This window comes from Notechis scutatus, chromosome 8 (genome assembly GCF_049901735.1).
Source record: "Notechis scutatus isolate UNSWTSFEM ecotype Mainland chromosome 8, rNotScu1.2, whole genome shotgun sequence".
Classification (NCBI taxonomy): Eukaryota; Metazoa; Chordata; class Lepidosauria; order Squamata; family Elapidae; genus Notechis; species Notechis scutatus.
In genome coordinates, this window is record NC_142016.1 from 4,486,118 (window position 1) to 4,509,675 (window position 23,558).

The 23,558-nt window shown below is 40.5% G+C and overlaps 1 protein-coding gene across 5 annotated transcripts in view; it reads left to right on the top strand.

Annotated features, from left to right (window-relative positions):
• The window catches only part of ADGRB2 (adhesion G protein-coupled receptor B2), a 260,012-nt gene extending 236,893 nt beyond the window's left edge, over window positions 1-23,119 (top strand). For 4 of the 5 annotated variants that reach the window (XM_087970489.1, XM_087970492.1, XM_087970490.1 and 1 more), the window contains exons 27-30: window positions 5,740-5,775; window positions 13,300-13,404; window positions 18,065-18,118; window positions 22,057-23,119. In XM_087970489.1, the coding sequence (XP_087826615.1) occupies window positions 5,740-5,775; window positions 13,300-13,404; window positions 18,065-18,118; window positions 22,057-22,239 (378 nt within the window). In that variant the 3' untranslated portion in view covers window positions 22,240-23,119. The remainder of the gene's footprint in view (window positions 1-5,739; window positions 5,776-13,299; window positions 13,405-18,064; window positions 18,119-22,056) is intronic. The other variant, XM_087970494.1, reaches the window with a different exon arrangement.
• Window positions 23,120-23,558: the final 439 nt, after the last annotated feature.

The following is a 23,558-nucleotide window of genomic DNA, read 5'->3' on the forward strand; positions in this document are numbered from 1 at the left end:
AGGATCCAAAGATGGTAGAGGACAGCTGAAGTTTCTTCCTGTTTCCTTCCCTAGATGTTCCATTGTCTATGATTTTATTTTGACTTAAGATACAGGGGAGGAAAAGGACTTTAAGCTATTTCTGTTGTATCAAGGAATTGCAGTTTAGAATAGTATTACAGCCTTAAAACAGAATGTTGGATATTGAAAAGAAAAGAATGGTATGTTTGATGGTATTGTCTCCAAAACTGTTGTCAGTGCCTAGAAAATACATCTCATTAAAAATGTTTCCAGTCTAGACACCTCTTCCCAATGTCACGTTTTCCATGTGCAAAGTTTTTCCATGTATTTTATATAAACTAGTATGAGCTATAAGAACGTTTCCTCATCGGTTGCATATGTGGGTTCTGAAAATGCTACAAATGCATTTGATGTGCACAGGTGATCATGTGGGGATAGGTGGTGGTTGCAACATGTGGATCTGCATAAGGAAATTCATCAGAAAAGTCTTCATGTATAAAAGTGGATGTTTGAGACCAAGGAGGCACTTGCATACAAGGTGGCATGTGCACACCTTTGGGATCATTTGTCTAATTAAAAAAGGTTTTGACTAGACAGGTTCTCTACAACTCAAACTTACCCTGGGATTGCTAGTGGCTTTCTCCCCAAAGATTCTAGAAGAGCTGTGGTGAAGGTCTAAATTAATGTTTCTTAAGCTTGGCTACTTTAAAATGTAGATTTGTCAAGCATAATAATACAAATGACAGAGTGAAATCCAAATGAATCCAGATCTTTATTTGCTTAATAGACAGAATCTTGACAGACTAAAATGATTACCTCCTAATCTAATAGATATACTGTATCCTGGGAGATTCTAGGCTGTGGCTACCCTGATCCTTTTCCTTTCCCCACCATCCAGTTCAGGACTGTGCTGCCTCTTGTTTTGGGGCCCTCTCCGAAATGTATTGTACTCCTCCCTGGGTAACTGCAGTCTTCTTGTTGGAATTCTCCCCCATTCCTTCTCCAGTTGCAAATTCCACCCCACAGGACACGGACTCCCAAAATTTCCCACACAGCTTTTTCTGCCCTGGGTAGAAAAGGATTTCACAGATTCATAAACCTCAATCATCCCCATGAGTTGACCAGCCAAATATCAATTTTTTTTATTTAAATTTTATTGATTTTTAAAAACAAACAAACCATAGAACATAAAAACATAAAACATCTTTTTTGAAAGCGGCATGATCCCGGGTTACATCTCTTCGTACAGGCACAAATTCAAGTTCATGCTCATTTTTGTATTCCATTCCATATCTTATTACTATTCTACATTTTCTATATAGTTTCTCCTCTCTTTTTACTTTCTTGATTTTATTTTATTTATTTCATCTCAATTCAAATCATTGTACTTATATTCTTTGTCTGTCCTGTTTCAACTGTCTATTATCTTTTCTCATTAAACAAAATTTTTCCTGTAATCACTGATTAGAGTATGACGCCTTTATATCTTTCCCCTAAAATTATAACACTTAATATAATACATAACTTCTGTTCGGATTCTGCTTGGTACATTCTAAAACTACACACTGTATTTTAGAAAAAGAAAAAAATATGAATATATAATATAATTAAAACAACAATCCATACCAAATCAATTCTATCATTAATATGAATATTCATTTAAATCTTAAACATTTTACACATTACTTTTCAAATAAGTATCATACTTCTATGGGAACACTTATAAACTTTCCATAGTTACTTCCCCCCCACTTCACTTATATTTTATAAAACATTGAGTAGTTAAAATGTTCCCATTCCTTCCTAATTCAATTCTCTTATTTATTTCATTTCATTTATTTTGTTCACAAAAGTTTCACTGAATTACACTGACTATTTTATCCCACTTTTTAATCATATATTGTTTCCAATTTTCTAACATTATTTCTATTACAAATATAACAATACAATCTTATGTACCTTGCAGAATCCCTTTTTCAGTTAAATTTTCACCCATTATCTCTAAATAAGCCCTGTTTCTTTACATCTTGCTCCAAACCTCTGTAACTTCTCTTCCCTTCCTTCTTCCCTTTCTTCTTCTCTCTCCCCTTTTTACTCCCTTGTCTCTCCACCCCCTTTTCCCTCTTCTGTATTCCCCTTTTCTGTTGCTTTCCAACATTATATCCACTTTTCACATTATTTTTCCCTTTTTTGGCTGTTTTTTTTTAAGTCTTAAATTCTCCATTCTCTTTCCCCCCTTTCCCCTTTCTTCCCCAGATAAAGTTACTTGTTCATTAAAGATGGCTTCTTCTTTGTCCCAGTCTTCTTGTTGCACAGTCTTTTCTTGTTGTTTCTTGTAGACACAGATCGTCATTTCTAAGAATTGAAAAATGGAGCCAAATGAGCCCTTCCCTTCTTGTGCCTCTTCTTTATATTTTTAAAATTCCATTTTCAGTTCATCCAGAAATGATGCCATTGTAGAATTTTTTTTAAACAACCACCCAATTGCTTTTAGTCATTCAAATATAATTTCCAGAAATCCCAAAGTCACCAAGCAATTCAAATACACACAAGGTGTTTCTTTTAACACTTTCTTCTTTTTTCACTTTCTCTTCCTGGGGTTACTATTTAGTTGAAAAGTTCCAGTTAAAATGTATCTTTTAGAAGTCTTATAAAGATTTAACTTTAGATTATTTTGAATTCCAGGCAGACTCCTCCTTCCAAATTCTGCCCTTATTCTTTTCCTCTCCCTTTCCACTTATAGCAAAAAAAAGGATTTTTTAGTGTTCAGAAATCTTTATTGTCCCTTTGGCATTTGCCAAAGCGGATTTTTCTGATTTCTTATTCAGCTCTCTTTGTTGTCAACATAAGGAAGGAGAGTGAAAAAAAAAAACTTTCCCTTTTCACTTTCATTCACTGCTTCCGACTCTTCTTTGGGAGCGATGTTATCTTTTATGAAATTTAAATTCCAGGGTACCTTAGTTGTTGCTTTTTATCCCGGTCAGCCAAAACTTTCACTTCTTAACTTCCTCCTGCACTTTCTTTTCCGGTTGAGTGCTTCTTTGAGGCAGCCATTTCTGACCGCTGCTCTTACCGCCTTCGTGAAAGGGAATTTGGCTAGCTGAGGAGGAGAGATGCGGCTCTCCTCAACCCTGCTGGTGCTCCCCCGTCTTCACCACCTCTACGGGGTGGCTTAGCCCCAAAGCCAGCTGGCTCGGGGCGCTCCAGCGGCGAGCCCAGGCAGAAACCGTGCACGATCGCGGATTCCTGTCTGTCGCTGAAGCCCTTCAAACTGGAAGTTTCCAGCCAGATATCAATTTGAAAGCTGTAACAAAGGGGACTCTACCACAATTTCAGCAGCCTGTTCCACCTTGCAGTACTTTTACTACCCTGACAGTTCATCTCCCATTAAACTTTTTCCTTTTAATTTCAACCATTTGGCCTTTGTCCTCCTCTCAATTTTGTTGGAGAAAAACCTGACTGTTCTTGCATATGACAACCTATTAGCTACTTAGACATAATCACAATTATTTCCCTTTGGTCTTCCTTTTAGCAAGCTGAACATGGCCAGCGCCTTGAACACACTTCTCTGTCTGCTTGGAGTTCCAGATCAGCATTGTGACTCTTCTTTGAGCTTGCTTCAAATGCCCTGCATCCTTTTTAACAAGGAGTGCCCAGAACTAGAGACAGCACCCCACATGTGGCCTGATCAGTGCATGTTTAGTTATCTGGTCCCCAAGAATTGAGAACAGCACATGGAATTTTATTTTCTCACCATTTTGAACCAGGAACTTGTAATATAAACCCGAAGTAGGTGTAGTATGTTCTACTGATTTATGGTTGACATGAAGTATCAGCCATTAATCCTGGGTGTTCCTCAGTGCAGGGAGAGCTTGCATGCCTCCCTCTCAGGCCCCAAGGACACGTGGAATTACTTCTAAGCAGTTTCCTTGACTGTTCTTCACTAGCAGACAGAAATTTTACCAAGCTGAAACAACTACAGGTAGTCCTCAACTTACAACAGTACATTTAGCAACCGTTCAAAATGTACAACGGCACTGAAAAAGTGACTTATGACCATTTATCACCTTTATGACCATTGCAGCTTCCCCATGGTCACATGGTCAATATTCAGATGTTTGGCAACTGACTTGTATTCATGGCTGTGGCAGGGTCCTGGAGTCATCATCATATGTGATCCCATTTTGCAAACTTCTGACAAGCAAAGTCAAAGGAGAAGCCAAATTCACTTAACAACAATTCGGTTAATTCATTTAACAGCTATGTCAAGAAAGATTGTAAAATGGTCTCACTTAGCAACAGAAATGTTTGGTTCAATTGTGTTCGTAAGCTGAGGACTATCTATATTTGCAACACTATAAATATACTCTGGGAATAATTAGAGAAGAACCTTTAAAACTCTCTTCCAACTGACCAAACTTTCTATGTTTTGCTGCCACTTTGCCCTTTGGAATGCAGCCCCTCCCTCCTGGGAATCCAGACTACATTCTACCACATGAATGCCTTAGCCTTTTTTCAACTTCTGCACTAAATCTGATTGGACAATCTTCCCTGGAGTTAAAATGGATTGTTCAACCAGTTTGAGCCTGTACCATGACTGCATCTGTTTTCCCTGCAGAAACTGTTGCCTGCAGCAAGTAGTCTGACTTTGAATTCAAGGGCAGGCATGGGGTGTTTCTGCTGTGAAAAGCAGAGATTGTGCAAGAAGCATAAAAGCAGCCCTTTGCCCATCTATTTCAGAATCCCGCATTCTTAGACCACACGGATCCCTAACTTGATTTAATCTGCATTTAATCCTCCACTTTTTCCTCTGGTGCTTAGTGAATAGGCTGTGAGCTAAGGGCCCCCTTGTGCCCTCCCCTTGGCTGAAGAGTTTCTCTGTTTGGCACTGCTGTGGAAGCCACAGCTCTTGCATTTTCATCCTCAAATTTATTTGTTTGTTTGTTTGTGGAGAAAAAGTAGTCATTTCAGACAAACCTGGCTGTAGGGATGACTTTTTTGGTGCGGGAGCTCCAGAACAACAGCTTCTGGAGGGTTCCAGAGGAGGGAAGAAAAGTAGTTGTTTTGGGAGGAGATAGAGGTAGGGAAGAACACCACAATTGAAGTATGGCAAGGGGGCTGAGCTTCAGGTTGTCAGCAGGATTGAGATTGATAGACAAGGAAAAGAGAGGGTCTGCCCTTTGGATTCTGTTCTAATGGACCTGGGCTTCAGGAAAGGTGGCATTAATTACCTCCTCCACCATGATGTAGAAGTCACTAAAATGGGAGAGAGTTGTGCTGAAATGCAATCAACCCCCTATCTTTGAGGTCAAATGCTAAAACTCAACTTCTTCCTTTCCATTTCTTCTTCCAATGTTGGGGTACATTGAATGAAAGAACTCATCCAAATGATATGAATCTCTCAGAACTAGAGGCCATTGAAAAATGGTCATCTATGAGCCTGTTAGAAGATGCACTTAGAATAGCCGCAGACAATTGGCCAAAGGAAATGGCCACAAAACTGCATTAGAGTTCATCCTGTTCTCTGCTCCTGTGATGCTTTGGAGATAACCTTATCCTCCTGCTTCTTCTAACCCCCTTCCCACACTTCCATCTCTCTGTGTTCTGATGATTTCTTGGGTGCCTTCCAACAATCTGCTCTCCAAAACTCCATCTAAGAATTAGACAAAGTAATGAAGGCTTTTCTTTTTTTCCTTCCTCCCACCTTGTGGTATGCTTACTTCATGCCTCCCTCCTCAGAGGAAAAGACTACGGTACTCTGACCTGGATTTTGAGGTGAGTGCCCACCTGGGGTATAATTGAGTGACACCTTTTGTGATATCAGAAATTCCAGTTGTGCCCTGTCTAACTGCTGACCAGACAGTTGTCTAGATTCTATAATGATACTCCTGGGATGGGGAGTGTCCAGTTGACTTTGTTCTGATGGGATCTGAATTTGGGAAACAGTGGTCTAGGTGGGAGTTCTGTCTGTATACCCTTGGTGTAGAGGATGGGCTGGAGCAGTAAGTGCCCAGAACTGTTGGTACAGTAGTTAAGATGCAATATTGCAGGCTAATTCTGCCCACAGTCTGGAGTTTGATTCTGAAGGGCTCAGGATTAACTTCCATCCTTCTGAAGTCAATACTGTTGAGGACACTGTAAACCACTCATAAAGTGCTGTAAAACACTATGGAGTGATATATAAGTCTAAATGCTATTGCTATTGTAAAATATATACTCCTATCTAAGATTTAATTATCTCTTCGACAACCATGAATCTGTCTAAAGTTATCATCAAGCCAATGAGAATTTTCTTTCATGGGTAAACCACCACACAGAGAAGTTAGGTATCTCTTAACTTTCCTTCTCCAGTAGGGAAGGGGATCAATTAAGATAATTGGTCCTGGAGTTTTAGGGAATCTGATGGGTTCTGGGATGTTCTGGAAGAATCTCCAGAATCAGTGATCTTTTGTGAACCTCTATTGATTTATCATGAATTACAATTATGAAGTCCTCTCTCTGGGACAGTGAAGTCGAATACCTTTGCTTTTTCAGGAAACCACTAGAGTGCAGATACTGTAAGAGTCATTCATGCTTATTACTCAGTGGTGAAGGTTGCAGGGAAAGCTTTCTGTACAGTCTCCACTGCATCCTCAAGAAGCTGTCCAGCAGTGCACTTTAAAGTGATTAAGGGTTTGTTGTCATCTGTTTTGGAAAACCTGATGCTGGAACCTTCAGGGATCTGCTGTGACAGATTTGTGAGGCATTTAGAGCATAAAATCACTTTGTCTTTATATTATCATGAACTCTGGATTTGATGCAATACATATTAAGATATTGTAGTTATACCTGGCCAATCTCTATGAGATCACTTTCCATTTTCAAGTCTCAAGGAGACTCAGTAAGACTCTTGAGGAACCATATGCCCTCTTAAATCCTGCTCAATATTTGAGGTATCCAAAGAGAGGTGATTAGGTAGACCCAGAAAGCGGTGAAGAAATCTTTGTGTGATGGAATAAAAGAGTCAGAAGAGTCACTTCTGAAGAAGCTTTTCCTAGATCCACAGTATTTTGTCCATAAATACTTGTACATAAATAACCTTTTTTTTCAATCAAGGAAAATCTATGTTGCTATGAATCTATAATTTTAATCTATGTTGCTGCAGATATTCTTAGAGGATGCTAATTATCTCAAAACCTTTTGGCCTGGTTTGAAGACAGAAACATCAGGCATGGTAGATGACCTGTGGAAGAGAGACAGACTCTTCCTCCTAGTTGATCTTTCAGTAGCTTTAGATAATATCAATTAATATCCTTCTGGAGCATTTCTGTGTATTGGGGTTGGGTTGGGTCCTTAAATTTCAGTGATTCCAGTAGGACTTTCAGGGAAGATTTCAAAGAATTATACTACCTAAACTATGTTGAGAGATGTCCACAATGGTACTTAGCATCTATACAAAGCCAACAGATGTAGTCATTAATATGCTGATATATGTTGATACCTTCAGCATTTGATAATGATGCCTAACTCACAGGACTCAGAGTGGTTTGCAATACAACAAAGAAAACTATGGTGGGATAAAAACCACCCTAGTTCTAAGGCAATTGTGAAGTCTATTAGCATATTAGCTGCACTTTCCCTTGCCTCTGAAACAGTTCAGCCTAAAAACTGAATCCAGACTGAATGGAACTCAAGGCTGTGGGGAGAATCCAAAAATTAGGAAATTTACTTCAACTAATGGGGAGGTAATCCCTTCTTAAAGAGCAGATATGTTATTTGAGGGTTATCTTAGATTATCACTGTCATTGGAGCCTATCATGCATTAGCTAAGGTACTTAGTGCAAGGGTCTTCAAACTTGGCAAGTTTAAGACTTGTGGACTTCAACTCCCAGAATTCCTGAACTAACATGACTGGAGGAGGAATTCTGGGAGTTTAAATCCACAAGTCTTAAAACTGTTAAGTTTGAAGGCCCGTCTTAGTGCATAGCTACCAAGTCAGGTTACAGGTCTTAATCTTGATATACAGGAGCCTCTGTGGCGCAGTGGTTAGGGTGCAGTACTGCAAGCTACTTCTGCTGCAGCCAGCTGCCTACAATTTGGCAGTTCAAATCCTACCAAGCTGAAGGCTGACTCAGCCTTCCATCCTTCCGAGGTGGGTAAAATGAGGACCCAAATTGTTGGGGGCAATACGCTGACTCTGTAAACTGCTTTCAGAGGGCTGTAAAGCACTGTGAAGCAGCATATAAGTTTAAGTGCTATTGCTATACAAATGACCAGAACACCTGACAAATTGTTTTGATTGCTAAGATCAACTAGGAAAGTCTTCCATTGGATGCCAAGAATCACAAGCCTCCTCTGAAATGTTCTCCCTCTGGAAGCCCTGAAATTGCAAAATAAGGGTGAAAGTGACATCTAGTCCAACTTCCTGCTCAGTAAGGAATACAGCTGTAATATCTCCAACTGTTGGCCATCAAGAGATTGTATCTGTTAGGCACTTTTTAAAAAGTCTGATGCTTCCTTAAGGCGTTCCTGTTGTGTGATTATTGTGATTTCATTTTTGTCCTGTTCTTCCTTCACCTTTTAAATTGAATAACTTGTAGCGTTTCAATCTGTTTTTTTTATATTTCAAATTTTCAAATTGATTTAAGATCTGTAATTGTGGGAAGCACTGAAATGAAAATAATGGGAACCCCTCTTTCTCACTGATCTTGTGAAATTTTGAGAATTAATGGGGGGGAGGGAGGTTTTACAAATGCCTACATATTTTTGCCCATTTATTAATCTCAGAACTCTTGGGGAGGGGGAAGGATTTTGTCAGTGCTACTTGCATAAAACTGTGACGGATTTCGAGTGCAGAATACCCAGGACTCTGCTGTCAGCCTGCTTTTGACTCAATGTCAGTTGGTTAAGAACAGGGATAGGTGAATTTGTCAAGTTTAATTTTGCTCAGATTCTCATTTCTAGATCAGCTGGGGGCAGCAGGAGGGAAAAGAAGTTAGGACTCTACTTTACAGAGGCCTTTCTTCTAATGCAGAAATGAGTATGTACTGTTTTTCTAATATAAGCTTTGCTTTCCAAATGAGTTCCCTTCCTCTAATAAATTTCAGTTATTTTTTTTGCCAATATAAGCATTTTGGGCTCATTTTCACAAATACCTGCATTTCCTAACATCTGGGTTAGGAAACAACTTTGCAAAATTCAGAAAAACATGAATATTAAAAGATGGTTGCATTATAGTTTGTGTCTCGATTCTGGAAATAAGCATTCAAGAAATTTGGAATAAATGCAAACCAAACACATTTTTTCAGCAAGCTATGAAAAGAGCAGCATCCTTCACCTTCAGCTCAGGGCTCATTTGTATTTATTTTCTTAAACCACACCTATCTTGTTTCTTCTCTCCCCCACTTTTCTTCCCTGCAATTGCACTGAGCTGTGGAAAAAAACATTTTGGCCGCATTTCCAGATTGATCCAGGGCAGAATGAGTTCTTTTTCTCAAGTCCCATTAGCAATTCAATTACTAATTTCAAATTACAATTCAACCTAAATGCAAAACCTTCAAAACCAGTAATAACAAGGGTGGGGTTGATTCCCAGATACATTCCCCAGTAATCAAGGAAATGACTAACACTTCCTTACTGCTTCCTAGTCTAGCCTGACCTTGAATGTCTCCGAGAATCAGGCATGCCTTTGCATTGTTTCAAACTGAAAGTAGCATCTCAACTCACCTGGGCAAAGGAAAATGGTCATGCATACAAATTCTATGCATCCTTTTTACCATCCAGGTTGCTATGATAAAATCTGGACCCAAGAACTGAGAAAGACATGTGAAGTTACTTTAGAATAGTTTCCATTATTGTTCTTTGTGTATAGACAGAACTTTGCCGGACTAAAGCAATTATGTGTAACTGCAGATATATTCTCCGAACTGCTAGGGTGGATCTATTTTAATCCTCTCCCTGCCAACCAAAGTTTCCAGGTTCCACTGCTTCTTTGCCAGGTGGAAAGCAGCCCTTTCCTCCTGGGAATCCAGACTACATTCCACCACAATGCACCTTATGATGAAGCAGAGTAGGGTAGTGGCTCTTCCATACTTGCACAGGAGCTAACTGGCAATTAGGCAGAAGACTAAAATGAGATGGGTTAGAAGTTAAAGGGAGCAAGAAATCATTCTCCACTCTACTTCTTATGTGTGGCCACCTTCTAGGCATTTTAATCCATGTTGTAGCTTTAATTTTGTTCCTTACTGCTGCTTTCCATATCTTATGTTGTGATACGTTACCGGTCTGCTGATCATTATGCTTTATGATGGGTGTTACTGTTGGCAGTGTTCTGGAAGATTTGTTTATTGATTGGTTTGTTGCTTATTATTTTTATTATTTCTGTGCTTCTGAATCCTTTCAAACTCCCTTCAACAAAAGGAATACAGTACAATAAAACATCCATGATCAAGAATGCTCACTAAATTCGATAATAATACAAAATACAACATCACAAAAATAAAATAAACCGAAAGATACCAACCATGAGCACACAATTCCCAAAGTACAAGTAGTTTTCAACTTACGGCTGCAATTGAATCCAAAATTTCTGTTGTTAAGCAAGATATTTGTTAAGTGAATTTTGCCCCATTTTATGATCTGCCTTGCCACTGTGTGGCAAGTGCTCCATTTTTACAACTTTTCTTGCCTCATTTGTTAAAGTGAATCACTGCAGTTGTTCAGTTAGTAACAGGGTTATTAAGTAAATCTGGCTTCCCCATTGACTTTGCTTGTCAGAGGGTCGCAAAAGGGAATCACATAACTCTGGGACACTGCAACCATCATAAATGTGAGTCAGTTGCCAAGCATCTGAATTTTGATCATGTGACCATGGGGATGCTGCAATGGTTGTAAGTGTGAAAAACAGTTATAAATCACTTTTTTCAGTGTGGTTGGAACTTTGAACGGTCACTAAATGAACTGCTGTAAGTCAAGGACTACCTGTATTGCTGGAGATCAGTCCCAAAGGCCCTTTCAAAAAAAATTAGTTTTACAGCTTCTGGAGGAGTATTTCCAAGTTTAAGTATCTGGTTTCAGCCTATCAACTCAGGAACCTCTTTGAATGTCTTGAATAGACATATTTTTTATCCATTAAAAGCACTGCTGCCCCAATCTCATAGGAAAAGATTTCTGAGCGGTTTGTAGACAAGTGTAAGGTGTTGTTTTTTAAGAAGGAGAAAAATCCCTGTGACCTTCAGGTTTACAATCTGAAAAAAGCAGAGCACAAGAGAAAAATTTGATGGGGAGGAGAGAGGAGTACAAGAACACGGCTGAGGCCAATCTTTGATTCTTACAATTGCCATTTGTAATGCACCTGAAAACTATTCTCATCACCATCACCACAAAAGAAGACAGAAACAGTTCAAGGAGAACATACCCCAAACCATTGGTCTTTCATCTCAGCCAGTATAATAGCCTTATCTGATAGAGGAAGCCTAGTCAATCACAATGTTGGAAGAAAGGAGAAGAAATACATAACAGTTCAAGGATGTGTTTGCCTTCACATCTCAGTCTTCTCACAAATCAGAAGTTTTGTTAGATCTTTAGCAGTTCAGACCTCATTTTACCAACATCTTAGGAAGCTCAAGAGGTTGTAGTGCTCCCAGGGGACGATCTCTTTCTCAAATTCTCTGCAGGTTATTTTTGCCTTCTCCCAAGATACCCTCAGGGCCAGTCAATTGTGTATTTTAATAAAAAAAATCCCTGTGGAAAACTAGGCGGTCTTGTTTTGCTTCCTAGTTACTGTCCAATTATTTTCTGCTTGTGTAACACCACTGTTGGGAATTCACAACACAATAGTTATTTAAAGTTGTCCTGGGTTGGTTACTCCCAGAAATAATAAGCAAAGGCTGCTATAATCCATTGGTTCTTCAACCAATCTGCAATTTACTAACAAAAAGCTCATCTCCAGTGAACAGCTGGCAAGAGGAAAAAGCTCTCCATCCCAACTCCAGCTGTTGTTTGCCTTAAAAAATGCAAATAAAAATCTTGACATGAAAGAACATGTAGATTAAGGCAAAGTCATGAATGAACTAAATGGTAGGAAAGGAAGGGAAATGATTAAAATTAAGGGATCTGGTGCACTTGCCAGCTGTTGGCTTAGTGCACTGGTGAGGTTAACTAGTTTGATCATGAAACCTCTACCAAAAAAAATGTCTATGGAGATTCTCAGTCATGGTTGTCCCAAAGGTGCTTTTTCAAGAGGCAACTGGACTTTCTTGTTTTTCTTTAAAAATGTCTCACTTATCAGCCAAGAAGCTTCTTCAGCTCTGATTGGATGGTGGAGAATGGAAAGATTTACACTCCTTGCAGAGAGCTGTTCATTTGCATTCTTTTAGAGAATTGTTGAGGCCACCTGGATATGTCATGATATGTCATCACATCATATGTCATCATAAAAGACAAAGGCCACTCTTTTGAAGACAGTAAAGTCTATATTTTGGAACAGAGAGGACCGCTGGTTTGAAAGAGGGGTCAAAGAGGCCATCTATGTCAAAACTGAACATCCCTCTCTCGACAGATGGGAAGGGATACAACATCATCAATCTCCAGTCCTTTCTGCAGTTTCAAGAAGGATCCACATCCATTTGCACTACTTAGGTGACCCTGAGGACATAAATAAACCTCCAAGTTGTCTCAACGACTCTCTAAAATTATGCAAATGACAAGGAGTATTAATCCTTCCATTAACCCACCATCCAGTCAGAGGTGAAGAAGTTTCTTGGATGAGAAGTGAAATGTCTTCAAAGAAAAACAAGAAAGTCCAGTTGCCTCTTGAAAAACACCTTTGGGACTATACAAGAAAACAACTAAGCTCAGAGACCACCAAGGACCCCACAGTTCCACCCTAAGCTGCAAACATTCTCTTCTATCAGTACTTTGAACCTGTTTGCCCAACACCAGTGTGCATGCCCATTTTTCATCGACATCCTAATGCAGAGCACAGGGAAGCATACAATGGGAACTTTCTTGATACCCTTTTGAAGCTTAGCTCAGCTTAGCTTGATAACCTCTTGAAGCTTCTAAGAAAGGGGGAGTTTTGACTGAGTCTTGAGCATCCAACATAACAATCAGAACCTCCCCTTGCTTAGAAAGGTGATGGCTAAACTAAGCCTCAAGAGGTTATCAAGAAAGATCCTACACTTGATTTTTCTTTCATTGGCCACACATTTTGGGTGAGAAGATGTGAGGGATAGAGCTCTTCAATACAAACAGTGACCTCTCTTTTCTTTTCTCTCTCCCTCCTTTCATCTCGGGGATTATTGCTGTGAACATTTGCAGAAAGTTATGCACACAAAGAAACGCCATTCAGAACTCTACCATGAGTTGAATCAGAAATTCCATACGTTGGATCGGTATCGTGCTCCAGCCACTAATGCTTCAAAGGTAAGGATGGGAAGACAGGAACAAAAGGCAAGTCCTCAATGAGACAAGGAAGGTGTCCCAAGAAAGCTGCAGGCTTAGAAGCAGGTTTGACACTCTTGAAAGAAAGTCTAGGAAGGGAGCACTTAGCTGACTGAGCCCAATTCTTGGTTCTGTGCAGGACTCCAAATGAGAGTATTCCTAATTGTATAGATTTCTTGACCACAGTGCAAGAAGACATCAGATGCTTAATCACTATTAATGCAAGAGAAAAATGGCTGACTAACCACTTCCTGAACCCATCCAAGCTATGAAACTCAACATCTTCTTGGTATAGGAAGTCCTTGACACAGGACCACAGTTGAGACCAGAATTTCCATAGTTAAGCAAAGTAGTTCTTAAGTGAGCCCTGCTCAGTTTTATGACCCTTTTTATAATGGTTGTTAAGCAAATCACTGCAGTTGTTAAGTGAATCCATCTTTCCCTAGTTTGTTGGAAACTGGCTAGAAATATGCAAATGATGATCACATGACCCTGGGATGTGCAAGCATCATAAATATATGCTGGTTGTCAAACACCCATATTTTGAACATGTGACAATGGGGATGCTACAGTGATTTTTAAGTGCTTAGAACTATTGCCATTGTAACTTTGAATGGTTTCTCAATGAATAATTGTGTGCTGAGGACTACTTTTAATACTACTTGCAATGTGTAGACCTCAAGGTGGAGGAAATAATGTCATTGATACAAAGGGTTCAGTTTAACGGATTGATTGCCATTGTAGTTTCCAAGGTCCTTACACATACAAACAGACACCACCAAAAAAAACCCAGATCCTGTTATATCTATTAATCATGATGAAGATTGATTGTTAGGATAACACCTCCATGCTGAAAAGTACCCAGCCTCTAGATCAAGGGTATCCAACCTTAGCAACTATGACCTGTGGACTTCATGCTTCCTGAAAAATTATGGGAATTGAAGTCCACAAATCTTAATTTGCCAAGGTTGAGCACCCCGATCTAGATATCCCCTTGTGATGAAGAACTGCAACTGACCAAGCTCAGGTGTCTGAAGTCTCACAACCTTTCCATATCTTATGGGCCCTTCTACTAAAGCTCTTCTCTCAGGCCAAGTATCTAGAATTTACACAACCAGTAAAATAAAAGGTTAGATTTCTTGATTTTTTATAAACAAATGAGCAAGTTACTTTGTTAAAGAATGATTATAAGATGTATTTAATAAAAAAAAAAGATTACCTTTGAAGTGTGTTGGATATCTCAAGGATATATTTCAAGTGCTGGATTTCAGCATCAATATGCTGAGAGTATAAAATAAAAAAGGGACAGGTGGTTTTGGCCTGCTCCAGAAAACATTTCTTTGGTTCAATAACAATAAGTATGCTAATAAAAGAAAAGAAATAAGGTTTGCTAATGTGATATTGAATTATATATCAAATATTACAGTTTATTGATGTATGTAGAAATTGGGATTTATTGGACATGGTCTATAACTAAAAATTAGTTAATTTTGATGGAAAACTCCACCTGATTTTAACATTTGGATTGATGAATTGTCTTCAGTCTACTGTTACCTTCTGGTCACTACAGTACAAAAAAAGATGCTGAGACTATAGAAAGACTGCAGAGAAGAATAACAAAGTTGATAAGTAGCTGGAGGCTAAAGTATACAATGAATAGTTAAGGGAATTAGGTATATCTAGTCTAATGAAGAGAAGGACTAGGGATGACATGATAGCAGTCTTCAAGTACTTCAGGGGCTGTCACCAGAAGAGGGGGTCAACCTATTCTCCAAATCAGTGGTCTCCAACCAGTGGGCCGGGGACTACTGGTTGCCCGCGAGAAAATTTTGGTGGTTCACAGAGAAATGTCCCTCCCCCAAAGCAATTAATCCAGGCTGCGCAGCAACACCAGGCTGCATAGCCCACATGGCCCGCCTACCCTCTTGCTCCCACCCTTTGGCGGAGCACAAACCTTACCTTGAGTAGAGCCACGCGAGCTGGAACTGGAAGGTAAGACCAATGGCAGGGGAGGGAAATCTGCCCCGGGGTGACTTGCTGATGTTGGTGGGAAAGTCAGTCCTATATTCCAAAGCTGCAGGAGTCACAAGACTGGCCCTTTGGTCATCCCGGAGCAGCTCTTCTAGTCCATGGCAGGCCGGTACACCTGGTTGGAGGAGCAGCTGCTCCGGGATGACCAAAGGGCCAGTCCTGTGACTCCTGCAGCTCTGGAATATGGGACTGACTTTCCCACCAACGTCAGCAAGCCATCATCAGTCAAAATTCATATTAGTGGTCCGCGGGATTTAAAATTATGAGTTTGGTGTTCCCTGAGGTCCAAAAGGTTGGCGACCCCTGCTCCAAAGCAATTGAGAGCAGGACAAGAAGCAACAGATGGAAAATTCTTAAATAGAGATCCAAACTAGAATTAAGGAAAAATTTCCTAACAATGAGAACAATTAATGAGTGCAACAGCATGCCTCCAGACATTATGGATGCTCCATCACTGGAGATTTTCAAGAAAAGACTGGAGTTAGTCTGGAATGGTATAGAATCTCCAACTCAAACAGGATTGGACTAGAAGATCTCCAAGGTCCCTTCCAATCTGTTCTTCTATGTTCTATGAATCTGTGTGTCACTGACATAGAAGAAATATGATCAATTATTAACTATCAAGAGCCATCAAGGTTCAGTTTGTTGCATAAGGATTCAAATAATTCATCTGCAAATTCTAAAAGGAACTGATCTGAATTGTAGATCAAAGATTACATCATTCATCAGAGTTCTTAAAATTTCCATTCAGATGTTGATTCAAAAACATGCCAAAAAATACTGTTGAATGCATAATGTAACATTTAGAGGTGTGTGTTTAAATTTTAATTAATCGAACAAATGATTTTAATGTCATTTGTTTTTTTAAGAAATCTCACTTTAGTGTGGAAATAAGAATGAATTTGTAATGGAGATGAGCACCGCCCCCTAGAGCCGGAAACGACTAGCATGTAACGTGCAAGTGGAACTTTTACCTTTTAAGAATGAATTTATAATTGATTATAACAGAGGAAGTCTTTGATAGAGCCTGCCCATTGCGGTCATAAATCATGATGGTCATAATGTGACTGATCCAATTTTATGACATTTTTCAAGTGGTTGTTAAGCCAATCACTGGTCATTAAATAAACACATTGTTCCCTACGGGCCAGTTTTGCCAAAACCCAGAAATAAATGCCAGTTTTTAGCAAAAATGTCATAAATCGTTTTCATATGACCGCTGGACACTGCAAACAGCCATAAATGCAGGCCATTTGCCAAGTGGCCAAAATGTGGCCATAGGACCACAGGGAAGGATTGCAGCCATTGGAACTGGATCGTAAGTACCTTTTGTGGGGTCTTTTGTAACTTCAAACATTAGCTAAGCCACCAGTCACAAGTCAAGGACTACCTCCTATAAAGCAGGAAATCTGGATTCACTTTTTAACTGATTTGTCGATTCAATGTTTAGTTATCTAAGTTTAAGCAGAAAAATTTCAGTATTTTTACTCTTTTTAGATTGTGTGATGTAGTTTTAAAAAAAGGAATAAGTCTGCATCAGTGGTGGGATTCTACCGGTTTGGCCTGGTTCTGCGGAGCCGGTAGCGCCGATGAGCAGTGGAGACCGAACCGGGTCTCTCCACCATTCTCTTTAGCCCACCTGCCCACCTGGGCCCCCATACTAACTTTTATTCCCTGCTTTTGTGCGGCACAGAAGAGTGTCGTGTGGCACCTGCTGAATCGACAGGGAGAGTGCAAGATTGCAGGAGGCGAGTCAGAAAGCCTCTGTGCCTGCACAAAGTGTGCGTTTGGCGCGTGCATGCCAAGTGTGTGCGTGTGCACAAAGCGCGCCCACCAAGCCACGGCCCACTGAACCAGTGGTAAAAATATTTGAAACACACCACTGATCTGCCTAACAGCATTGGTGTCTCAGGAGAAATGGATATAAAAACCGTCCTTTTTTAAAAAAAAAAATCACAAACTTGAATGGCCAACATGAGTCGGGAAAAATTATAAATACAGGTAGTCCTCAGCTTATAACAGTTCATTTAGTGACCGTTTGAAGATACAATGGCTTATGACTCTTTTTCACACTTAATGATGACTGTTGCTGCATTCTCTTGGTCAGGTGATTTACATTTGGATGCTTAACAACTGACTCACATTTATGACAGTTGTCGTGTCCCCTTTTGCAACCTTCTGACTAGCAAAGTCAACGGAGAAACCAGATTCACTTAAAAACCGTGTTGCTAATTTAACAACTATGATACATAGTGATTCATTTAACAAATGTAGCGAGAGAAGTCATAAAAGAGGGCAAAACTCATAAGTTCAAAAGGACAAAACCTTTGGTCCCAATGACTGACCCAGATTGAACCCTGCAAATTTTTCACGTAACTACATACATTTTGGGCTCAATTATGATCATACCAGTAGTTGAGGACTACCTGTAGATCAAAAACAAGCTGATGGCACCCACAGATATACATTAGATGTAGGTTTATATTTATTTATGACAAGGGAATCAGACTTTTATAGCAAGAAATGTCTAACTTTGTGAATTCATCATGAGATGGAGTGAAATGGAGTATAGATTTTTAAGACACTACTCATTTGGGCTCTTTTCGTGCAGAGAGAAAAGCGGTGGAGTGTCTCTTCAGGAAGTGGTGAAAAGAACACAACCGGCGTAAGTATTCTTTGAAGAGACAGAAAAGACGTGTGCATTACGCAAGAGGAGATAGACACCCTGAAGTTAAACTCAATTCCCGCCACCTTCAGCCAGGCACTTTTCTTGGGCAGTAGGACAAAAGTAATTAGCAATTTGCCTGGCAGGCTTTTTTTTTTCCACACATGGCTTCCCTACTATAAAGATTTTCACTACACTTCACTTCATGTAATGAGTGAACCCAGCTATAGAGCTCTTTCCTTGGTTCGATGTATCTTGAATTGTAGAGTCCTTGGTGTCCTTTCAACTTGATTGTTTATGTGTAGATGTTTCCTTTACTCAACTAGGTTACATCTTCAGTGCTAGTGAATGTGGTATTTGTTCCTTGTTTATATACAATAGTATATATTGTATATAAGCAGGGGACAAATGTTAGTAAAGGTGTGGTTTTCTTCTCAGCAGTTTCTTGATTAGGGTCTTGTTTTCTGTTTGTTTGCCTGGTGTTAATCCCTGCTTTTCAGAGGTGATATTCAGCAGGTTCTAACCAGTTTTGGAGAACTGGTAGCGGAAATTTTGAGTGGTTCAAAGAACCGGCAAACGCCACCTCTGATTGGCCCCACCCCATCTATTCTCTGCCTCCCGAGTCCCAGCTGATCAGCTGGTTCTTCTTTTGTTGCCCTGCACAGGAGAACGGAGCCAGAATGCAGGTTAGTGGGGTGGTGGAGGAAAAGGGATTTTGCAGTATCCTTCCCTTGCCATGCCCACCAAGCCACACCACATCCACCAAACCACACCCACAGAACCAGTAGTAAAAATAATTGAATCCTACCACTGCTGCTTCTCTGGGTATATGGAGTCCTTGGGGCTTTCCAAATATTTGATTTGCAAATATTTGATCACACAACTATATCAGATTCCTCCATTTTTATATATAGTGGGGTTTGCTCCCTGTTTATATATAGTAATTTGCCTGCCAAGAGTAATGGGGGTGTGGTTTTCTCCTTGATAGTACATTGATTAAGGTATTGCTTTCTGACTTCTGCTGGAGAGAGAATATTCTGGTCTTTTCATTTCCTTTGCAGCTTTTTTATTGTCTCTTATAAATGGTGTGCAAATATACACTACTCAAAAAATAAAGGGAACACAAAAATGAGGCTCAGTAGTGTGTGTGGCCTCCACGTGCCTGTATGACCTCCCTACAATGCCTGGGCATGCTCCTGATGAGGTGGCGGATGGTCTCCTGAGGGATCTCCTCCCACACCTGGACTAAAGCATCCCCCAACTCCTGGACAGTCTGTGGTGCAACGTGGCATTGGTGGATGGAGCAAGACATGATGTCCCAAATGTGCTCAATTGGATTCAGGTCTGGGGAACGGGCGGGCCAGTCCATAGCATCAATGCCTTCATCTTGCAGGAACTGCTGACACACTCCAGCCACATGAGGTCTTGCATTGTCTTGCATTAGGAGGAACCCATGACCAACTGCACCAGCATATGGTTCTCACAAGGGGTCTGAGGATCTCATCTCGGTACCTAATGGCAGTCAGGCTACCTCTGGTGAGCACATGGAGGGCTGTGCGGCCCCCTAAAGAAATGCCACCCCACACCATTACTGACCCACTGCCAAACCGGTCATGCTGGAGGATGTTGCAGGCAGCAGAACGTTCTCCACGGCGTCTCCAGACCCTGTCACGTCTGTCACATGTGCTCAGTGTGAACCTGCTTTCATCTGTGAAGAGCACAGGGCGCCAGTGGCGAATTTGCCAATCTTGGTGTTCTCTGGCAAATGCCAAGCGTCCTGCATGGTGTTGGGCTGTAAGCACAACCCCCACCTGTGGACGTCGGGCCCTCATACCACCCTCATGGAGTCTGTTTCTGACCGTTTGAGCAGCCACATGCACATTTGTGGCCTGCTGGAGGTCATTTTGCAGGGCTCTGGCAGTGCTCCTCCTGTCCCTCCTTGCACAAAGGTGGAGGTAGCGGTCCTGATGCTGGGAGTCCTACGGCCTCCTCCACATCTCCTGATGTACTGGCCTGTCTCCTGGTAGCGCCTCCATGCTCTGGACACTACGTTGACAGACACAGCAAACCTTCTTGCCACAGCTTGCATTGATGTGCCATCCTGGATGAGCTACACTACCTGAGCCACTTGTGTGGGTTGTAGACTCTGTCTCATGCTACCACTAGAGTGAAAGCACCACCAGCATTCAAAAGTGACCAAACCATCAGCCAGAAAGCATAGGAACTGACAAGTGGTCTGTGGTCACCATCTGCAGAACCACTCCTTTATTGGGGATGTCTTGCTAAATGCCTATGCTTTCCACCTGTTGTCTATTCCATTTGCACAACAGCATGTGTAATTGATTGTCAATCAGTGTTGCTGCCTAAGTGGACAGTTTGATTTCACAGAAGTGTGATTGCCTTGGAGTTACATTGTGTTGTTTAAGTATTCCCTTTATTTTTTTGAGCAGTGTAATTTATCTCTATGCATCTATTGATGGCTGACTTATCTGAATTCTCCAGCAAACTCCAGGAGTTCCCAGCAGTTTTGCATTTAACTTGCTCTAAGATAAATAGCAATTAACACCAGATAAATAATTAAGAAGAAAACCCACACCCAGTGTTGACTGACAGGATGAGCTACTGTATATAACCAAGGAGCAAACTCCATACTCATGAGCAGCGATAACTAATTACCTAGTTAAATAATGAAATATCTGCTTGCAAACAACCAGCCTCGGAGAGCACCAAGAAATCCATCAGTCAACTCTGAGCTATACTCTATATTCTCTTCTATTGAAATCTGTCTTTATAAGACTTTATTAAATTTCTACAAAAATAAAATTTAAGGAAACAGAAAATAATAGAAAAAGAAAAGATCAGAAAAAAAGAGCAAAACCAGGAGTACAAGGAGGGAGGGAGGGAGGGATGGAAGGAAGGAAGGAAGGAAGGAAGGAGAGAGAAGGAAAGAAAGGAAGAAAGAAAGAAAGAAAAAGAAAGAAAGAAAGGAAGGAAGAAAGAGAGAGAGAGAGAGAGAGAGAGAGAAAGAAAGAAAGAAAGAAAGAAAGAAAGAAAGAAAGAAAGAAAGAAAGAAAGAAAGAAAGAAAGAAAGAAAGAAAGAAAGAAAAAGAAAGCGAAAGCTTCCAACTTTCTTGGGTAGAGTTGGCAAATATAAAATATATTAAGCTCTGCAATTTTACTGTAAAATTAATGACAACATACAATATTTCTATAATCATAAATAGTTCTAATTATCAAATCCCCAAAGTAAAATTTCACTTTTTTCAGATTCAAGCAGAAAGTCCAATAAGTGGTTTCCAAGCAGAAACAAACCTTAATAAAAACAATCAATTATTTATTTATTTGTTTATTTGTCAAACATGTACAAGATAACAAGTATAAGTATGAACATAAACAAGAACACAGGGAGTAAATACAGATAAATGGGGACAATAAGTCAGGGACGGTAGGCATGCTGGTGCGCTTGTTTGTGCACCACCTCTTTAAGGACCTCTTAGGAATGGGGTGAGGACCATGGTAGACAGCTTGAGGTTGAAGCTGTGAGGAGTTGAGGCTGTAACCACAGAGTCGGGTAGGGCGTTTCAGTCATTGACCACTCTGTTGCTGAAGTCGTATTTTCTGCAATTGAGTTTGGAGCGGTTTACCTTGAGTTTGTATCAGTTGTTTGCCCGTGTATTTATTGTGATTGAGGCTGAAGAAATCATTGACAGGTAAGACGTTGTAACAAATAATTTTGTGGACTATGCTTAGATGCTTAGATACTATGCTTAGAATTTCTACCATTCTTCTACTGCAATCTTGAGTTGTATGGACCCAGCTCTATCTGGAGACAGAGTACAATAATGAATGTGGGGAGGTTTTGACCAAAGAGCAATGAGCACCTTCAGTTCAATGGTATTGTTTCCACCCTAAGTCTCCTTTCTCTTCTCCTTCTTCAGCAAGAGGTAACCAGCCCAGAGAGCCAGCAACAGAAGCAAAAGTCTTGGAGTACCTTCAAGGCTATGACGCTGAGTTCCCTGCCCACCAAGCCACGGGAGAAGCTGGAACTGCACTCGGCTGACTGGGAAAAGCATTGCATGAGCCTGGATCTGTCAGAGGGTGACTTCCAAACAGAAGTGTGAGCCTCATGGACTCTGTGACTTAGCAGCCTATAAATATATATAAATATAAATATATATATATATTTTTCACACTGACACTTTGGAAAAATCAAGCAAATCAGGACAGACGAGTTTCTTCCCCTTCTGGTGTTTTTCTGGGGAGACTTTTTTTAAACTCAGCCCTCTCTTTAGACACACCTCAAGGAGGAAGGCGGGGAGCACCACGGATGCTGGGCCACTTCCCCAGCTTTCAAGCAGGTGCAGTCATGCTCACCTTCCCACACATCTTTCTCTGCTCCTCTTGCAGACCCTAGAGGGACATATTCCTTTCTGCATCACCAGGTCTCCTACCTCCCCCCCCCCCCACTCTTCCCATTTCTGCACTGTGGTGCACTGCTGGGACACAAAATCCAATCATATTTGTGGGTCTCCATTTGCCCCTCCCACAGGGCAAAGGAGGGTGGCAAGAGATCCTGCCCTTTCTAGCGGCTAGAGAACCTTCCTTCCTTCCTTCTATCCATCCATCCATCCTTTTCATTCTTTCACCTCTTTCTTTTCCTTCCTTCCCTCCTTTTCATTCTTTCACTTCTCTTTCTTTTCCTTCCTTTCCTCCTTCCTTCCCTTTCTCTTCCCTCCCTCCCTCTTTTGTTTCTTCCTTTTTTTCCCTTCCTTCCCTCCTTCTACTTCCTTCCTCCCTCCCTTCCTTCCTTTTTTACTTTTGTTTGTTTTATAAAAATCTGGGTATTTCCTTATACCATGCACTGTGTGCCCTAACAGTATTCTGGGATAAAAGTCATCACCAGACATTTCCTCCCTTTTCCAATTGCAAATCTCACTTGGGAAATAGAAGCAGGAAAGAAAACCTTGCCCCTCCCCTCCCTGGTACACACACACACACACACAAACAAACAAACAAAAAACCCCTGTTTTCCCACCTGCCCAAGTCTTCTGTTCATCCTCAACCCTACTTCCTATATATCCCAGGCCAGGCGGGTGCTGTATTTGTTGGAAATAAAAAGGAAAAAAAAAACACTCAATGCATTGTCTGCTACTATTGTCATCATCTTTGAATTAACGAGGAATCACTACAGTGAAGAAACCATACCTGTACAAAATGAAATATAAATCCAAGAACTTGTGCCTTTTAAAAATGTAGTAAGTCTTCCTTTCATCCTTGAGAAAAATCAAGGTCAGTATTTCTCAACCTTGGCAACTTTAAAATGTGCAGACTTCAATTCCCAGAATTCCCCAGCCATCATTGGAAATTCTGGGAGTTGAAATCTATACCTCTTAAAGTTGCCAGTGTTAAGAAACAGTGATCCGGTGGTCACTGAAAGTTG